Source organism: Diuraphis noxia, unplaced genomic scaffold, assembly GCF_037042655.1.
Source record: "Diuraphis noxia isolate RWA-SAM2 unplaced genomic scaffold, SU_Dnox_SAM2 contig0005, whole genome shotgun sequence".
NCBI classification, from domain to species: Eukaryota; Metazoa; Arthropoda; class Insecta; order Hemiptera; family Aphididae; genus Diuraphis; species Diuraphis noxia.
The window spans coordinates 9791854-9812160 of record NW_028301715.1 but is presented as its reverse complement, the minus strand read 5'-3'; the positions used below and the strand labels follow the sequence as shown (position 1 = coordinate 9812160).

General features: G+C 27.7%; 3 protein-coding genes across 6 annotated transcripts in view; 1 reads left to right on the top strand and 2 right to left on the bottom strand.

The window, feature by feature from the left end:
* The window catches only part of LOC107165019 (nucleolar complex protein 4 homolog B), a 567342-nt gene that overhangs the window by 22916 nt on the left and 524119 nt on the right, over nucleotides 1-20307 (bottom strand). The window lies entirely within an intron of this gene.
* LOC107165004 (organic cation transporter protein-like) overlaps nucleotides 1-20307 on the top strand; it is a 62029-nt gene that overhangs the window by 5246 nt on the left and 36476 nt on the right. For all 3 annotated transcript variants that reach the window (XM_089228567.1, XM_089228568.1, XM_089228569.1), the window contains exon 2: nucleotides 104-298. In XM_089228567.1, coding sequence (XP_089084693.1) covers nucleotides 187-298 — 112 coding nt within the window. In that variant the 5' untranslated portion in view covers nucleotides 104-186. The remainder of the gene's footprint in view (nucleotides 1-103; nucleotides 299-20307) is intronic.
* Nucleotides 16243-20307, bottom strand: part of LOC107171280 (uncharacterized) — a 71068-nt gene continuing 67003 nt past the window's right edge. The window contains exons 1-2 of one of the 2 annotated variants that reach the window (XM_089228572.1): nucleotides 19029-19338; nucleotides 16243-17398 (exon numbers count right to left, since the gene is read on the bottom strand). In XM_089228572.1, coding sequence (XP_089084698.1) covers nucleotides 16532-17398; nucleotides 19029-19058 — 897 coding nt within the window. In that variant the 5' untranslated portion in view covers nucleotides 19059-19338 and the 3' untranslated portion in view covers nucleotides 16243-16531. Of the gene's footprint in view, nucleotides 17399-19028; nucleotides 19339-20307 lie in introns of those variants that run through there. The other variant, XM_089228573.1, reaches the window with a different exon arrangement.

The following is a 20307-nucleotide window of genomic DNA, read 5'->3' as shown; positions in this document are numbered from 1 at the left end:
TTTCCCGTCAGACGAGGATTGCTAAATACCATTATCGCTCATTGCAATTAAGTAATCTTGCACCTTATACTTTATAATATCATTGTTCCTTTTATTTTTGTAGGTATTAGCTAGTATTACATTCATCACTAGCCGATGGAATCAAAGATCGAGCAGTATCGTTGTGTGTAATCGATTGGTCCCATCATGGCTAATAATACGGAAAATTGGGCAGAAGAACAGGAACCCAACTCATTTCTCTTGGGCGAAGACCGCTGCACGCAGCCAGGGTTCGTCAGACAGAATCGTCGTCAATCCGGTAAGAAGACTATGATATTTTATATATTATTAGCAGAGGTGTGCGCACGGTGCTCAACCGGAGTTTTTTCGAAGCATTGAAAATACATATAATTATATAACATTATGTTTGATAATGATATGTGTATTCTATTTAATTTAAATTTAATTTATATCAGTGGTAGCTCGTGGTAATTTGAGATGATTGTTATGGCATAACATTTTAGTGAATCTCCATAATAAGTCCAAAATTACTACATAAACAATCTGGCAAAAATATACATTGAATAAGAACTTATTGACAGCGTAAATTTTAGGTTCAGTTGACATCAACATAATGATACTTGATAGTTGATGACTTTAAAACCGTTGGAAATTTGTGGTTTTGTCTATAGTTATTTCTTTTAAGTTTAATCCCAAGTATGAGTAATCTGAAACTTGACTAGAAATTGAAGTCAGCTCACGCTTATATGATTATTAGGACTATCTATATACTCGTGTATTTACCCTCTGAACGTCAAGTGCTACTCACGAATCTTGTATTTCAAATGGGATGTATTAGAATATTCATTCATTAACACGACTAATAGGTAGTTATGTCAACTTTACGAGATAAGAACGCTTTTATTGTCGATCAAAATAGTTACGTACAGTAGACAATAGATATAATGTTTTTAGTTTTTACAATTTTATTTCAGATGATAACACTCGTCACTCATTAAAGTCTAATGTTCGTGTTTTGAACTTGTCTTAAAATAAACATAAGACAATTTTATTTTATTTTTCATAGCAATATGTTCACCTATAATTATTATATTAGGTTTTTATTATTATATTGTCTATTTGTCATTTGTGTTAGTTTTATTACCTTGTTTTTAGATAATATTTAAAAATATCCTAAGTTAGTACTAGAAATTCTAGATATAATATCGATTTTAAAGTTTATTTTAATGTCTTTTACATCAAAACTATATATTTATTCACTATTCAGGCATTTGAATATTTTAAGAATGGATATTCTTTGTATTTTAGGTTATAGTTATAGAATATAATTTTTAGCCTTTTTTAAAAAATATGTTAAAAAAATATTGTGGAGAGTTCGATTGAGATACTAAGAAGTTATTTTATGAATAAATAAAATAAATCGTTATTAGTTAAATATCTTCTTTGGGACAATAATTAAATGCATCGCCCCAACTGAATTTGCTTTTACAGTGATGAATTTATTAGAAAGTTAATATTTCTAACATATGCAAATGATAATAATAATACTATAATATAATACTGTATGTATTTTTGATTTATTAATTCTAATCATGCATCAAATAACTGTTGTGTTACAAAGAAAATAATATATTCGAGTGAAATTTCAAGTAGTTCCATTAGCTAATATTTTAGCGTATGTTTTATCGAGATTCTATAATATAATATACTTATTTACAGCTATAATATATTGTGTTTTCTTGACATCAATTTATAATTCAAGCCCGAGTCGTTTGTGTATTCATACCCGTATTTAATGACAAGGATAAACACAACAAACACCTTAATATCTCATATTATTATAATAAATCGTGCCTTTTTTCGCTACCAAATGCTTGATTTATAGTGAAGTTGAGTGTTATTTACGCATTGTTGAGCGTATTTTTCGAAATAAATTTTACATTTACTTAATGAGTATCTATATTATAGTAAGCATACGAGTTATATCTGGAAATCCAATACATCGCAGAGTGCTTATAGGGATACACGATATGATTACCTATGGTGCATAATAATACCTACAAATAAATAATAACTTGTCTTCTACTTACACGGTTATGATCGATTAATTTCTTATGGGTGTACGATATAAACACTGTAGTAAAACTTGTAGCACATCTTAAGCATATTATATCTTCTGACACGGGGGCAAACCGGTTGCACGATGTAGTTGTACAATATATTATTATTTTCAAAAATGGTATCAATTTAGGCGCGCTTACAGAAATAATGAATTATTGCTCTAGAATTTTGGGTGTAGGTAGAGGTCGTTGTCTATCGATACTTCTAAGACTATCCTAAGAGCATTTTTCCTGCAGTGTAAACCTATTGGTTATATTTGTTTCCCCTTTGTACGGTGATAGCTGAATCATTTCTTGATTGAATATCAGATCGTGACCTACTGTAAGTTGTACCAATTGATTTTTCCATAAACTTCTATCATGATACTATAGTGTGGTAACTGGTAGGTATCTATAGATATTTTGTGGATTTTCAGTTTTAAAGTCACTCAATTAATGACTTTTTAAACCATATAAATGTATATTATTTTTAACTATTACTATATCAGATACTTAGGTAGTTAGGTTACGTTTTGAAACTCAAAATTATTTTAATTAATTATCAATTTAAACACATTGAATGACTTTGCATTTAATTTCTTTTGTTTCTAAGCGTATATATCAAGTCTGTTGTTTTCAAACTGCCTACATGTAACCTTGTCATTGTTTACAAATGTATTATTTCAATCTCAAGTAGTTTATATACCTATTTAACGAAAATCTATTGCTGAGCTGTAAGCCTGTAAAAATTAGTGAATAAAAGATCGAATTATCTTTTTGAATTGGCCTACTTTGAGTAACTTTTTGGAACCTTTAAATTTGTTCCGCAACCTTGGTGTCTCGTAAATAATTGTTATCAGTTATGGTCATTAATGTATAGTATAACGTACTAGAGATGTCCATATATTTTTCAAAACAATAAAGAAATAAAAATAAAACAAATCTGAGATTTTTGCAATGCATTAATTTATAACTATGTATTATGGTGTGGATTAATTATACTTATAAGTCACAACATAATATTGCGTATAAGAATAATTTATACACACGTTATGATACCTACTTAAAAGCCATGATTTTTTTGAAACTGAATTTTTGTCTCTATTTTTTATTTGATTTATGTAAGATACACTTATTTTTTAAACTACTTAGTATGGTTTATAAATATAAAGGTGCTAAATTAGGTAGAGTAAAATTAAATCAAAAACAGAATTTCTAAAATTAAACATGAATTATTTGATGAGATATTTAATAAAACATTGAATTATTTTTAAAAATTTTTTTTTTATTGATCTTTGTAGCTTCGGCGACATGTGAATTAAATTGTTTTAATCATTATAGATAGAATGCTATAGTTTCGATGAAATTTTTATCGTTATTGTCAGAACAAATGTTTAATATAAGCTCATAAATCTTAAGTGTTAATTTCATACATATTTTAATTTTTAAAGAATGGCTTGAAAAAAAATCTACAATATTTGTATTTCAAAATGTAAGTAGATATTTTTTATAAATGAAATACTGGAATGGGATGTTATATTGTTTCGTGATTATCATAAATCTTGATGCCCTTAAGGTTACATCTATTGACATGACCGTTAATTTTGGAAATTGGCCATGAGCACGGCTGTGCAACTTTACCCGGTGATGAGACACTCCGAGCGGAACCAACGAACATGGTATCGTTCGGATTATTCCTGACCTTGACATTGATCTCGTAATAGCGAAAAAGGTCATTGTTGAAGATCTATTAAAATAAAATCGCAATATTAATTTAACGTTTTCATTTGGTTTGGTTTTGTTATTATTGTCTGACATGTGTAATTTACATATAGGTATAGCTGATATGTGTATGTATACTGTAGGTATAGGTAGTTGTAAAAATCAACCAGAAATGTATTACACTAGGTGTAGGTACATTATTCTTCACTGTAAATTTGTGCCTATAGGCTATAACCACACATTTATATTTTATACGACCTTAATCGGTAAAATATTATGAAAATGATATTTTATACGTCTTGCGCCTTATACATATTTCTATACGCCACCTTTCGACGTATTGTAAAAATGGTGTAATTGAAAATCATATTAAACCACATCATGATTCATGAACACTGAAACATTGCATTTATATTATCTCGTTATATGTAAATCTCCGGACAGTTTTGTATAAATCACACGTGGAATTGGACGTAATCCAAACGGGAAGCGATCACAGACTATACACGAATTATAATATATTATTATACGATATGGATGATGTCGGTAATTAGGTACTATAAAAACAAATACGGGTATATGACTATGTATGTGCGTGTACCGTTGTGAACGGAATTTTGATGGTTGGTCCAACGTGTAATATTTGCATTAAAACCACCGCAGATGGAATTATATCGAGTACTGGGTAGTAATAACTATATTAATATTACACATGACATAATACGTATAATAATATTATATAGAACACAACGTATTGAATTCGGCGACGGTCGATACAGATATTTCCGCCGGATGAAGGATGACTCGTGCGGGCCCGCGTCACTACGACGTATCCCGTTTGTATGCCGCTATCTATATATCAGTTAATAAGTAATACATCAACATCCTAAACATCAGCGGGAGCGCAGAGGAAAATAGGTAGTGCGGCTAGTTCTTGTGGTATTACGATATCATACATATTGTTATATTCTTAATGTTTTATATAACCAATCAGTTAATATGACAAAACAAGTGGTCCCTTTGATGTTGCAAAGAAATGATGTCTATACTGTTTATAATATATAGTTCATCATATTTCTTTATCTTTTGGTCCCGCAGCCGTGATCTGGACGTCCTTGGCTGGAAAGTCACGATATTACCTGCAGAGTGATTGCCGTACCTATACTTTTTGTAGGCGTGTTGCACATGCGTGGTGTACGAATTTTGTGTTGTATGTTTTACGTGTTTTCTATTATTTTTTTAGTAATTAATTTGAGTGAATCGGCCGCGATGATCTAACTGAATCTAACCCACGAGACCAGACTACGCGCGTGGGCCGTTTTAGCTTCGAGCGTGTTATGGTAGGGGCCAGGATGTTGATGATCTAAATTATCTAAGAAAATAAAATTTAAACGTGTTTAGAAATCTACATGTCCCAGTCGTTAGTAAAGTGTAATATTATTGTAAGTAATAAAAGTTAAATAAGTAGGTACCTAGTCATATTAATGTTTTATATTTTACATTGTATAAACATTAAACAAATAGTCATAGTTATTATTGAATTTATCAGTCTTTAAAAAATACCAAATTCAGATTTTTTATGATGTGTTAAACTCCTTGTCAAAGTCATATTTTTAATTTTAAGATGTTTTAGAAGGACATGTTATTATTTTAATTGGTGTTGTTATTTTAGTACCTTCCTATATGTATAGAGAGACGTATTTATTTACTTATTGTTGTCTATACTTAATGATGCTTGTGAAGAACTTTTATGTTTTCATCATAAGTGTATAATACAAACGTATCTTTAATATTTTTACGAATGCTTGCATGTAATGTTAATAAACTAATAAGACGTTATAATTGCCTATTTAAATACGCATATATGTATATTATATATTTTATTGTTTAATGCAATTTAATAATTTCTGAATAAATTAAATTACACAACCTAGTAAATATATTATATTCTGACACTTATATTAAATTAAAATAGACGATCACTAAGAAACGCGATACCCGTTTGAACTACATATACAGGACATTATAGGTAGTAGTTACTCTTTTTTTTAATACAAGTATGTTTGGAATTTTAGAGGTCCTTACGATAAAAATTATATGCAGCTATGATTAAATAAATATATTATAACTATTAGGGCAGCGGTTCTCAAACTGTTCTTCTCGGAGCCCTAGGGCTCTACGAGAGTAGTCTAGGGGCTCCGTGGCTCCCTGAAAATATCTGTATTAATTAAATTTAAATTATTAATATTAGTTAAATAATTTGTATATATTATTCGTATTTTACAGAAAATAAAAATAAAAAGCAAATCATTTACAATTGACATCATTTTTTATGAATTTTTGTTGTCTCATATAGACATTTCTGATTTTTGGGGCTTCGTATTTTTTTTTTTAGGAATATAAGGGCTCCGCGAACAAAATAGTTTTAGAACCGCTGACTTAGGGTTTATGTGGTATAGGTACATGGTACATATACCTACTAACAAACAATTTACTACATAGTACACATTCAATATTATTTTTTTTAATACTGTCGAATAATTTTATACATAACATCTATTTTTAAACTAATTATTATTTATTACTAATATAAACTAATATTGCTATGTGAATGTTGTGGTACCTATTTCGTTGAATTATTTAAATTTAAATTATATTTAAGTATATGGACAAAATGAAATAAAAAATTATTATGATATGTTTAATACATTCATATGTTTGAAATTACTACTTTAACTAAATTTTTCAAAATACAACAAATCGATAAGTGTTTGCGTCGACCATCGACTTAATATAATATTATTAAATTAATGTAATATAAAAATAAGCATTCTCTTTTATTTTGTATACCTATACATATGAATATATATTATACAGTATAGCTAGGTAGGTACATCGACATAATATTATATGTATATTAAGAATACCGTAGAACACTAAAACTCAATGCAATTAAACATAAACTATTCAAACCGTTATTAAATTCTCCAAATAATATTATTATGTTGTTCAAATGCATACATTAAAATTATAACTTAAAATATGTACTTTATTTAATTACATATTATGTTATTATACAATTGTAGTAAGTACTGAATTTGTAAAATTTGTGAAATAATAAAAATATTATAGAATGCATATTTTATTATATTTATATAACAATATTTGATAACACAATCATTAATTGTATTATCAAATAAAAATCATACACTTAAAGTAAATGATGCTATTTGTTCTATTATGTTAATATTATTTTATCACACTTCATCAACTCTAAACTCGACGTAATTTCTATAAAAATATCTATAACTTGTTCTTAAATAGTAAATACTTGTGGAAGTTATGGAAGAATATAATTATTTTATATTGTAGTCATAGGTGCTTATTGTGTTTACAAAATGTATATATATAAATGTGCATCCAAATGTAGTCGTCTGTACTTTTTATTTATATATTTTTATCCCTTTTATGTTTAAAACTAAATCAACTTTTATAAAATATATACCTACAATATTTTTTTAAAAGCATTACGACAATATCAAAACAGTACAAAATATGTATAAAAATACATCTTATTTAATAGTGACAATTAATGTTCATGTTATTTATTATTTTAATCTTATACTATTTAAGTGATGATATGTGTATACCTACTGTATATGTTTGTACTCGTTACTTTAAAATGTGTTTAACTATTCAGTAACTAACACAATATATATAATACATAAATAATATAAGAAATAATCTTGAAAAACATATTATTATATTTAAGCTGATTTTAACATTTCATATATTTTATTAACTATACATGAACATCGAACTTAAAAATAAAAGGATTAAAAGTAGGAATGCACTGCATTTTAATTGCTTGTCTAGTTGTTTTGCTACCACGCTGTGCTGGCAAATAATGGCATATCAGTTTAGGTATTACCTAATATTATACTACTGTCTATTTTGTATTGTACATATTTTAAAAGGAATAATAAATTATTGTATTTAAAAATAGATCTTACTTATTAACATAACTCAGTTATCAGAAATGCATGGATTATCGTTGAGATATGCTTACATTGTTTTAACGATTTTTAGTATCTACTTATTATATCATATTGCATATAGTAATAATCCTTGAAATAAATGTTGTTTACCTATTTAATTAAATGGCCTAGTATTTTAATTTTATGTTACGGTATTTGATATTTGTTTTTGTTGCTATCCGATCTCTGAAAAAAGAAATTCATGGGATAAAGGTAATACGTATTTTACTAGTTTCTTGCAAATCTGAGTGCTATTTTATCAAACTAGTATTAATTTTTCGACGATTGTGTAACGTTGAAAGGACAGCCAGTCTACGCGCGTCTGTAAGATGACAACACAATGGCCGAAAGCAGGTTTACAGTCATTTTGTTTTCGTAAAAGTATCAATGCGCGTATAGGTAGTAGGGTAGGTATCTACCTACTAAAGTGTATTTTTTTTTAATTTTTCACGATTTTGATACTCGTTATTTAATTTAATTGTTTGTAATGAGAAGCTCTGTATGTATCAATCACATTTACATATATCTAAAAATTGTTATTTATTTTAGTCTATTTTAAGAGCGTAATCAGTCCAAGAAATCACTGAACCGCTCTATGCAGTAAGATAATTAATACCGACAGGTGACAACAAGATAGTTAAGATTTCAATGTTTCTACTAATATTTATTGTAAAAATTTCTTAGGTACCTTCGTTTTTTTTTTACTAAAGTAAAAATATTGGTTTATTGTATACGTTACGGTTGATATCGTGGTTAAATTCAGCAATATCCAGATTTTCATCATTTTATGAAATAACATTTTTGGGGGCCCTTCTGAAGAAATGCATCCTGGGTCCTTTAAGTACCAGGCCGACACTGGTTACGTAACGAGTTTCTTTTAGGGAAACATGATGATAATTTGATCTAATATTGTTTTAAATATAATAGGATTTTAGAAATAGTGAAATGTGTATTAATGAGACAAAAATGTTTCTTACGAACTACTACTATTGATCACTAGAGTTTTACCTATAGAGATACCTATCTATATATCTACTTACATAACTTATAAAATGTCTTGAACCAAAAGGTTATCATTTATATTCATATTTTAGCCAAAAATTAATCCTCGGTTTATAGTTTTAATATAATAACATTTATATTCATATTTATATTAATATTTTAATAACTTTTTTGATATTAATTATTAATAAAAAAAAATCTTTATGATAATCATTTTTAACGCATAAGTTTCAATTTTCTTTGTTTGGAAGTTATGTGCAAACTATTACAAATATTGTATAAAATAAATCAGTAAATTTTAATTTATGTTCTGTAATAATAAATGCAAGTTAAAAATAAAATAAATTGAATGAAATAAAAAATAGATTTTGAAGTGACAATATATACATTATGTTTACAATTAATGACCGGTCGCGGCGGTTGGATATTAACTGCGAACACAATACATTTATGACAGGTAGACAGTGATTAAATGTTATGAAAACATATTTAGCGATTTACTAAGTTCTGTTATTAATCAATAATTTGAAAAGATAGAATTAGGTAACGCATGAAAAAAATTTGATTTGTTTATTTTTCATTGGTTTTTATTAAAACATATTTGGTATAAACTTGCAACGTGTCAATATTTTGGATAATTGTGTAATATTTTTAGCTGCAACATTTTTGTCCTATATATGTATATGCATATTATGTAATAAAGTATTTATATCAATTATAATACTGACTTAATTTGAAATAGATGTAGTTAGGTAATACGATTTTAAGGCAAAAAAATTACGAGTTTATTTTTATTTTTAATGTATTTTGATATCTATCAATTGATTGTGTTATAAAACAAGTTAATTTATAGTACTTATCTAATTAGAAGAAATATTGGCAACATAGTTCCTTCTCCGGTCCTCGATACCATAGGAAAAAAAAAGTACTTATCTAATAATTTTTTAAGTTTAGAAAAATCGTTTAAAACAATTGACTACGTAATATGAGTTTATAACAGCACGCATTAATCAATATTTGTGTGCACCTGGACAAATTTTAGGCTTTTCAATAACTATTTATTATATAGTATTGGTTATAAGTTATAACCTTTTATATGGTGCCTGTACATAATGATTATAAATAATAAAGTCACACGTGTAACGTGTTATAGTAAATGTTGAACTGTAAGTTGTAACCATTAAAATGTCTACCTATACCTATATATTCAAATTTAATGTTAGTGTATTTGTACTAAATAACGAGTACAAAGTTTTTAACGGAAAATATTGATGTTTACACCTTTTATTTTTTATTACTCGCAGTTAATAGTACCTAATCAATTGGGAGCTGTAGACTTTTTTTTACGAATTATCTTGATTTTGAAGAGTTAAAAATTATAAGCATTAAGTTTGAGTTATCTAATTACTATATTATGTACAATTTGTGAAGTTTTAAAACTTAACCTAACTCTATTTAAATAAGTATATATATACATATATATATATGTATATATACTCATCTGTCATTACCAATTAATTATTATTATACACTGAGTCCTTATAATATATTGTTAAAATAACTTATATTATAAAATGTATTTCTTTAGAATAAAAAAAGTATAAATAAAACATTCTATAATAATTTTATATATTATATTAATATATTTTATTACAAAATACATATTTTATAATACAAAGTGTTACTTTAAATATATTTTCAGTTTCTTAGTTTTATAAAATGTTTTAAACACTTTTAAGCGTACCTATAAAAAATCATACTAATAAGTTTTAATATAAATACATTTCTGGTATATTAATAATGCGATATAAACGAATACATATATTTATAGTGACTAATCGTTTCATTTATTTTTGCTTAATAAGTTAAATGAAAAAATATTTAGGTTCATTAATGTTATATTTTTCGGAGGTTGTATCGGTTCAAGAAACGACAAGTTATTTTTATTCAATTATTTAAATAATAGTGGCGTGGTGTGGTACAAGGGCTAAAATAACTAGTCAATAAAAAATGAAACAAGGAACTACATACGGCTGCGACGTGTCTATATTTATGATGGTAATCGTTGTTAGTCTATAATTAATAGTATATCGTAATACGATAAAATATTTTTATTAACCATTTAAATAAAGTACGTGATATGCAAAATAAATTACAATAATAATTGCATAACTTGTTAATTAAAAGATAAAAATATATTATACGATTCATAATTTTTATTTATAATGTTATCTTTTTTGTTTTGCTATTAAACGAACGCCTTATTCAGTGAAAACGCAATTTAATGTACATTTAATTTTAAGAATTTTTAGCTGTATTACAGTGTATACTATTACAGTATTACTATATTATACTATATAGTATATAGTGTATATTATGATATCTAAGGTTAGTGATGCAATTTAAAAATATCATGTCCACATACAACAGACTCATTTAAAATACCTATTTAAACGATATATTATTTAATTAAGTAAATTAAATGTCACTTTGACATATTTTATGTATACATATATAATATATACGTTTAGTTATGTAGGTATCTAATAACATTGAATTATAAACCTATTTATAAACTAGCTAAGGTTAGCTAACTTGTTCTTTTTTTGCACTGCAAAACCAATAAAATGAAATCATTTAATTTGAATTTTTAAATCGTTTTGGCAGCTTAGAGGTGACGCACGGTAACTGTTTAAATTGCAAGTGTGTGGTGACTGGCGAATAGTATAAATTAAATTATAAAATTTCAATTTGTACGTACATATTACATTTATTATGTACGTCATGTTCATTAGAATAGGATTTATTAGTTTTTTACAATTGTAGTTGTATTGAACTTATTATTTAATAATACGTACGTATGCCTCACAACGTATACTGTACAGTATAATATGTTTATCTGTGGTCTACGAATATAGCTTACTATAATCGGCGTTGATTTTCCAGTGATTATATCGTTATTGAATAAAATTGGATAACTTTTACAGTGCAAGGAAAATATGCCGAGTATTAGGCCTATAAAATATGAGCAATATCATCGTGCAATCATACCGATTGCCCAAAGAAATATCCAATCCGAGCTGCCGGGGAACACGACATTTTATTTTCTCTACTTTTCGAGGTGTCAAGGTGGAGTTCTTGGACTTAGCAAATTGATTGAATATTTAATTCGTGAACTGCCATGGCCCACAGTGATACTTTCTACTGATGTTTTACATATTAACACGATCCAAATATGTACAGATATCAGGAAAGCTCTTTTGATTAAAGTTTTCAATTATTATTATTCTAATATTATCTACTATTTATTATTTAATACTTGTTTTAGAGTTTATTTAATAATAATAATAAGTTGTAAGTTGCCACTCGTGTAGGTACTAGCTATACTGGCTATAGGTACTATTTTAATATATCTATTAATATTCAATATTATTATTATTAACGTTTTTTTTTTTATAACAAACTATACTCAACCAACATAATAGTTCCTCAATAATTTGAGAATAGAGAGAATAGTTGAAGAATTATATCTAACGAACATATTCTGCAACAGAACTATAATATTCACTTAGAACTAGTCAATCAATTTATTAGCATTAAATTTCACAATATTACATTGTATTAAGAATATTTAAATCAAAATATTTATTTAAATTTAAATTGATTTATAAGTTATGACTAACCTTGTTTGCAGAATCGTTCTGGCAGTATGATATCTACTAGAATTTATTATTGAAAAATGCAGTTTAATCTCATGGTTCATGAAAAATAAAAATGTAAATAATTAGTTTAAAATATTATCTACCTATTGCATTAAAAAATTATTCATATACCCTAATTTCTTTTAAAGTTTTAAACGCATATATACAATTATAATTATATGTTTGGGTTATTTATAAATTATAATAATTTATGGAGACGTCATGATATAGTGTGTATTGATTATTAAGCAGTCTAACGTGCTTAGTTGTGCTATAAGCCGTTAGATAGCGCTAGAATTATACGGATATACTACAAGGTGAAATATTAAAATATTGGCATTATAATATTATAAATATTATTATTAAAATGTGAAAATAATACGAATAAATATTGAACGTTACAAATATAAAATGCTAAAAACTTTCAAGAATAAATTGAATTATTATACGCTCACACAAGAACAGAAAATTAGACCTATAGCTGGTACATTGAAGTGGATAATTATAAAACTTCATTTATTTTTCAAAATAACACTTGATACCTACAACTGTACCTACAGTAGAATGGTTACCCACTTGCTATTTTTTTCTGATAAATAAAATAATTTACTTATAATTAGTGTATTTTAATTTGATCATTACCGTAAAAAGTTAAACCATTTAACGGTTTTACCGTTGATGGATTTTGTTTTGGAAAGCAAATTGGTGAATGCTATATTAGTATGTTTTCTAAATTAATGTTTTAAAAATAAACAAGTGAAAAAATATTAAAATTAATATTACACACTTTTTAGGATGAGGCATTTTTAATGTGAAAAACAAAAGTAATTTCATCAATTTACATATGCCTGTCAATTACACTATTTTCGATTCTTCCGGAAAAATAATTAAAAACCGATATCTTTAAAGCTTTTATAACTTTTTAACCATCAAGAACCGGTAAATCGGTGTAAACTTTTAGGTATACTCACAAATTTCAAAACCAAGTGGTGAAATCATTTAAGTTTATCTTACCATTATGAGGACGATGTCTTCGCTTTGGTTTTGTAATTTTATATAGACATTATACAACTATTATGAAAATCCAGTTGATTTTTGTTCGTCGTTAGCGTTTAAGCGGTGTACGTACCTATGGTGTTCGTTGAAAATTAGATTTATGGTTAAAGTTTTGCAACATCAGGCCGTGTTAAATTAAAATCGAAATTTACACTTTTGAATGGCTTGGTTGTGTTTTTCATTTACGCGTTAATATTGAAATGAAAAAAATCCCACTGTTGACGTTTTTGACAGGATCTGCTAGCGTCAATTTCGGCAATAGGCTATGGCTTTAGATAAAGTTAATTTTTTTTCCGACAGTATTATGACAATGAGCCGCAATGGGGGACGGACGTTATCTACCCTTATCATCTATGACGACGGGGTTTATTATTATTATTTTTTTTTCATGCAAACTCGACTGAGTCGCTGGTTGTATTATAATAGCTGAAGGGTCTCTTAATTGATATTTATACGGTTAATGTCTGTTTTCGATTTAGAGTGGACTGGGAATGAAGGCCATTTTATTGTTAGATTTTTGTTCGGGAAATCGAAATAATTCCGATTCTCACGTGTCACGTCCACAATGCGCGATGTCTATAATAATTGACAAACCAGCCAGTGATGAATGCTAAAATACGAGTAATACCTACGATATAATAATAATAATAATAATAATTAATATCCAAGAATGTGATAATTCCGATAAATCATACGCATATTATGCCGTTTTTGTAATTACGTGTACGTGATAATGAGTGTCAACCACCGTCGCCAAGGAGTTTCAGGTTTAATTTCAATCGATTACTCAAAATCCAATCGGATCGTGTATAGGTATATATACTATATATATTTGGTTTATTGTTTTACATAACAGAAGCGCATTTCTTGAGAAACGATCGTGTATTTGTACTAACAAATATAAAACGTAAATGACTCATGGTCTTAGTATAAATAGTGTTTTAATTTTAATCGTAAATAAAATTTATTAATTTAGAATACATAATAAAATCTAATGATAACATTGTTGTCAATTATACTAAAATACAGTGTCTATACGCGAAGTGAAAAATTCCACAACGTTGTTAATTAAAATTTTTCCACATAACCACGATTAAAGAGTTCTTTTATTTAAATTTCGTTTGAAAAAATACGAATACATTTTTAAATCATTACTTAGTGTTATGATAATGAATTAAAACAAACATCATTATTGATTGCTGCTAAAAACGTATTACCAATATTATTATTTTTATACGGTGATATCTTTATGAGTAAATTTAATTTCAAATGAATTAATTTTGTATTAATTGATGGGGGAGCACGTTATATATGATAAAATTAATAATAATAAATTAATAATAGTATAGAATGTAGCATTTACATAATTATATGAAAAATTATAGTATGCCTTATATATTATTAAGTTGGGGTTTTTGATTTAATCAATGTAATTGACTTATATTTATGAGTTCAGAATGACGTATTATAAAATACGATACATACTAAAAAAAACATTATGTTGAAACGAGTGATAATATTTAAATACTGTGTGTCTGTGTTTGGGTATTATTATTGGTAAACGTGAAAGTACAATATTATACACGGCAACAGTGTAGGCAATTTATATATTTCTGTGTAATATATATTGCACGTATTTACTTACAAGGATAATATTGTTAAAAACATAATATTATTTACTATTAATGTTGTAACATAATATTACATAATAATGTACAGAAATATTTACATTTGCATAAAATTGAATTCTTAAGTAAATACTATTCTAATTATAAAGGGTCAGTGATAGAACTAGAGTAAAAATGAGTATCAATTATAAAATCCCATAGTCAAAAGCGTATGAAATGTTTTAGCAATTAATATCATTGCAACTTTGGATCTTATTAAATTTCCTAGGATAAAATTCATCCGAAAAACTAAAATTATAGAAATTTTATAAGCTGCAATTTGAATTCTACTTTTTAAAAGTCCACAGTTTATAAATTATTTTTTCTTTAAATTATGAAAATATTATTAGATCTTCATTTTTTGTTAGATACCTACTTTTACAGTGATTATTGTATTCATAAATAATATAGGGATTATTTATAATAATTAATGAACAGACAAATTAATATTGTTCTGAAAAAGATCATTTATGGCATTTAAAACAAGGTATTATAATCCTATAATTATATTCTTATATGTATTGTAAGTTATAACCAAAATTTAAAATTAAAATTCTAAATCTATTTTTCTGCAATTAAATTTTAAAATTTAAACCTTGGTCAGAAAATCTACTTAAATTAAACGATTAAAATTTTTCATGTAACATTTCTACTTAACTTCATTATAATATATTTTTTAATGGGGAATTCAAAAACCATAGATATAATATCTATATATTATTTAGAATTTATTTTTAAATGGTTGCTGACATTTGAATAATTTATATTATGTATATGTATATATTATGAATACACTGATGTTTTGATTTATATGAAATAAATTTACTTATTATGCTCAACATTTTTTAACGGTGTGCACCAGGATTCAAGAGAGACATATAAAGTGACAAGTACCTACACCTAACTACAGATCGGAGTGTCAGGTGGAATATAAAATGAAAATCAGTTATACAATAAATTATTTTTAACAGATTATATTATATAACATAATATTATAATGATTATTAATTATTAATAATAAATTGTCATATCATCGTAACGGTGCAGATGTCACTGAGGTAATGATTATTATTTTTATTTTAAAACACAATATGCGCACGCCGAATTATTATCGACCCGTAGTACACTTATATTATTGTGACGCAACACGTAATATATTAGTCCGTCTGCAAAAATTCGGAGGCTTACTCCATACGATACGAAATTTCGGTAATCGGAGTCACATTTTTACTGCACGTCATATTGTGCTATTGTCGGCGAAAATCGTGCAAGTTTTTCCGTTCACCCAGTTGGGCCACTGCGTATTCGACGTCAGGAAATCGAACGTTGGCGTCAGGCACCGGAAGCGGTCGGCTAGTCAAAACGATCTTCCGGATTTGTAGTCGGTCGTGTTCCGATGCCACCGGACGTCGCGGTCGGTTTCGTAGGGCCGTCCATCGCTTTTCCGACCAACTGTCTGTCGGGAGTTGGTTCACGACACGTACCGGCGTCGGCTGCTGCTTCGGCGTGACAACGAGCCGACCGGCTGTGGTGAGCTGGCTGTCCACGAGTCGATCGTGTGTCGGTTGCAGACTTTCTGTGAGTGCATCACTGGTTGGTTGCAGACTTTCTGCAACTGCATCATTTGTTGGTTGCAAACTTTCCACGTGTCCGTCATCCGCCGGCTGTAGATTTTCCGCGTGTCCGTTATCAGTTGGTTGTAGACTTTCCACGTGTCCATCACTGGCCGTCTGCTGCAGTCCGTTTACCAAATCGTCGACTGCAATCGATATGGTAGTCGCCACAGCTTCCGCTTCTGTTTCCGATTCGGTAGTCGTTGCTGGGTCTTGCTGTTGGTACGCGTCTTGTTCATCTTGTATATCCGTCACGTCATCAGTGACTGAATACGTAGCGACCGAATCAGGTTTGTCGAAGTCATCCAGCGACCATTTCTTGTCTGGATTAGCAAAGAACAACGCCGGTGGTGGGAATCGGACGGCCGTTAGCATGTGAACGCTCTCTTCGCTGGCCATCGGAATTTCGGGAAGCGTAACGCTGTCCACGGTTATCCGCCGCTCACTTGCTTGCTCCACCAGGACACAGCTGACCGTTGTCGATAGCGACCACCAAAACGTCTGTACGTAAAACGAAAAAAAGAAAATGTATAATTTACTTGAATTAGTCTGAAAATTTTGTATAAGTACTTCCGAAAGGTAATAATCTTTCAAATATAATAATATAAAAAAACAGTTGTGGAACGATGTTTATGTGTCAGCATCACAGGTGCAATTTTTATGAAATCTTTAGAGGAGAGTACGATGAGTAGAACATAACACACATCATTTACAAACGATTTTTTTATGCATCTTATTTTAGGGGATGGTTAAACTACCTACTTGAGAATTTCGTACGGATTTGACAACTTTTGACGAAGCTAAGCTCACAACCAAACTCCATTTCTCCACATATTGCACAGATGCCATAGCCATATGAGTATAGGTAAACGTAATCTATATTAAGGAAATAGGAAATAATCGAGGAATATACTATATTAAATGGGTTATCGGTGGAATTAATTTCAAAATCGGGTTCGGTCGCGTTTTAATGAAATGCTATGCAGGTTCATGTTATATTAAAATTTTAAACTATTGGTTTGATGCGCACGCGGACCGCATAGGAACTCAAAACTTCATTACTTCATCTGTTTTGTATTAAATTTTATTTTTTATAAGTATAAGCAACTTGGTTCCGTTCGACCATACAGTAGGTATTTTGAGTGGGTTAGGTACTGTAAAGGATGTGTACCTATATTTTGAATTGATGATATAATTATTGTATATTATGTTTATAGAAAACTATTCTGAGCAAAGATTGTTTGTCGCCTAACATTACTGCGTAATTTAATTATGTTATTACTATTCGAGTAATGTATTTTATAATTAGTAAATATTAATAACTACTGTATTAAAAATCAAATAGTTTGAGACAAAATATTTTGAAAAATTTACTATGTATAATGTCGAAAAAATTTCATATTCAAACGTTCATAAAAAAATTATGTGATTTTCCGGTAAACTTTTTTTGTCACAATTTGAAAAACGTATGAGGAATCTTTTATTACATTTTCAAACATTTTGACTAATCAATTTTTTTTATTGATATTTATAGAAAAATAATAAAAAATGTCAAATGTCTAAAAATAGCTAAAAAAATGTCGTGTTGAAAATCACATACTGTGTAGAAATATTGGTAATATAAAAATTTTGTAAACCTAGACACCATGTAGGTTGGATCAGTTAGTTAGTTTGTCAATTTTGCACTGCCATACAAAGTGTTTATTTTACTTAAGCATTCTTATTTCATTGTATTTATGATTGGTGCTCGTTTATACGGTAATTACCTACTTTATATATTTAAATGATCCTGAGTGAAACATTAGGATTTCGAAATGAATAATCGAAAATTGAGTTTCAGGAGAAAAAACTTTGGTTTTTTTTGTAAATAAAAACTAATTTATTTAAAACTTCGTGAAAAATATTTTGTTTAATATAATATATTAAAAAAAAAGAAATTTATTTTTCAAACACAAATAATCACAATAAAGGAGAACACGCTTGAGACTATCTATGCTTATAGATAAAAATCTAGTAATTAGCAACCTATTTACATGACTATTGTTTTCGTAACGTCGTAGGCAAGCTATTAGAAAAATAAATATATATACTTTTAACCGAAAGTATTTAAAATAAAAATAAAAATACTTACGATTTGTATGAAGATAGATTGAGTAATCATGTTTCTTGGCTCAATTGTAGTACTTCTATTAAGTCTGCATGCGCACACACTGATAACTATCTATTCGATACTTCCCCAGTTAAACTCAACCATTCATTTATAAATATCAATTACCGTTTCGACGTTAATGATTGTGTTAATTGCACACTTGTGTAACATATATATTCTATGTAATTTAACAATATTAATATTGGATATGTCTTTGTTCCGGTTTGATTTTATTTACATCACTGCGCGTTAATTCTATAACTTTTTCTTTTTCATACCAATTAAAGACAATCATCTTACATCGCCCCCCCCCCCAAACTTATTATCATTAGCACCTATAACTTACTTTAGCACGTATACATTTATTTATAGATTAGATATTTACGACTTGTTGACGATGACATTTATCGTTCCTTATTGGAATATCAACCCTTCAAATTATTATTTATAACTAGAAAACTGTTTGAAATATTGTAGTAGGCAAGTGATGATATACGAAACAATACAGAGTACTATATTTTAGGTACCTATGAGTTATGACGATCATATTGTTGCACTTTTTTTACTAATTATTATATGATCGTTTGGTGATTACAATAGTATTAATTTATTTAGAGTTAATAACTTATTAATTGAATTATTAATCATGTAGAATATGTAGTATAATTGGCAGTAAATTGGATTTAACTTATCTTCAGAGAAGGTAATTAAAACTATAATCGTCTAACATATATTATTATTTGTGTTTATTAACGTTGAATGAGTATGATATAAATTATCTACACTCAATTCTATTTTATATTCATATAAAGTAGATTCGTTTATATTTTTAAATTTAATTTAAAATAGAATGAATACTTTGAAACATGCATTTTAAGGAGGTTAGGTATATGATTTGTTGAACTATATTTTTGAAGTATAAGAAAAACACAAGTGTTATAATAAATGACATTCTCTTTTTCTCTTAATATATTCACTATAAGTAACATACAATTAGTATTATGGATTAAGGTCATATTTACATTATAATTTATAAATGTTTTGTACAAGATATTAAAACAGATAAATAGGAAACTTCCATGTGTAAAATACTGTATCACGACGATTAGACATCTTAGCATATTTATTATTTAGTATGTTTGGTAGCATAAGTAGGTATTTGTATTATATCAATCAAATACCTATCAATATAATAATATTATCAATGGCTCCAAATTAATTGTACCTATAAAGTTTTTTATAGTTTTATACGTTGAACACA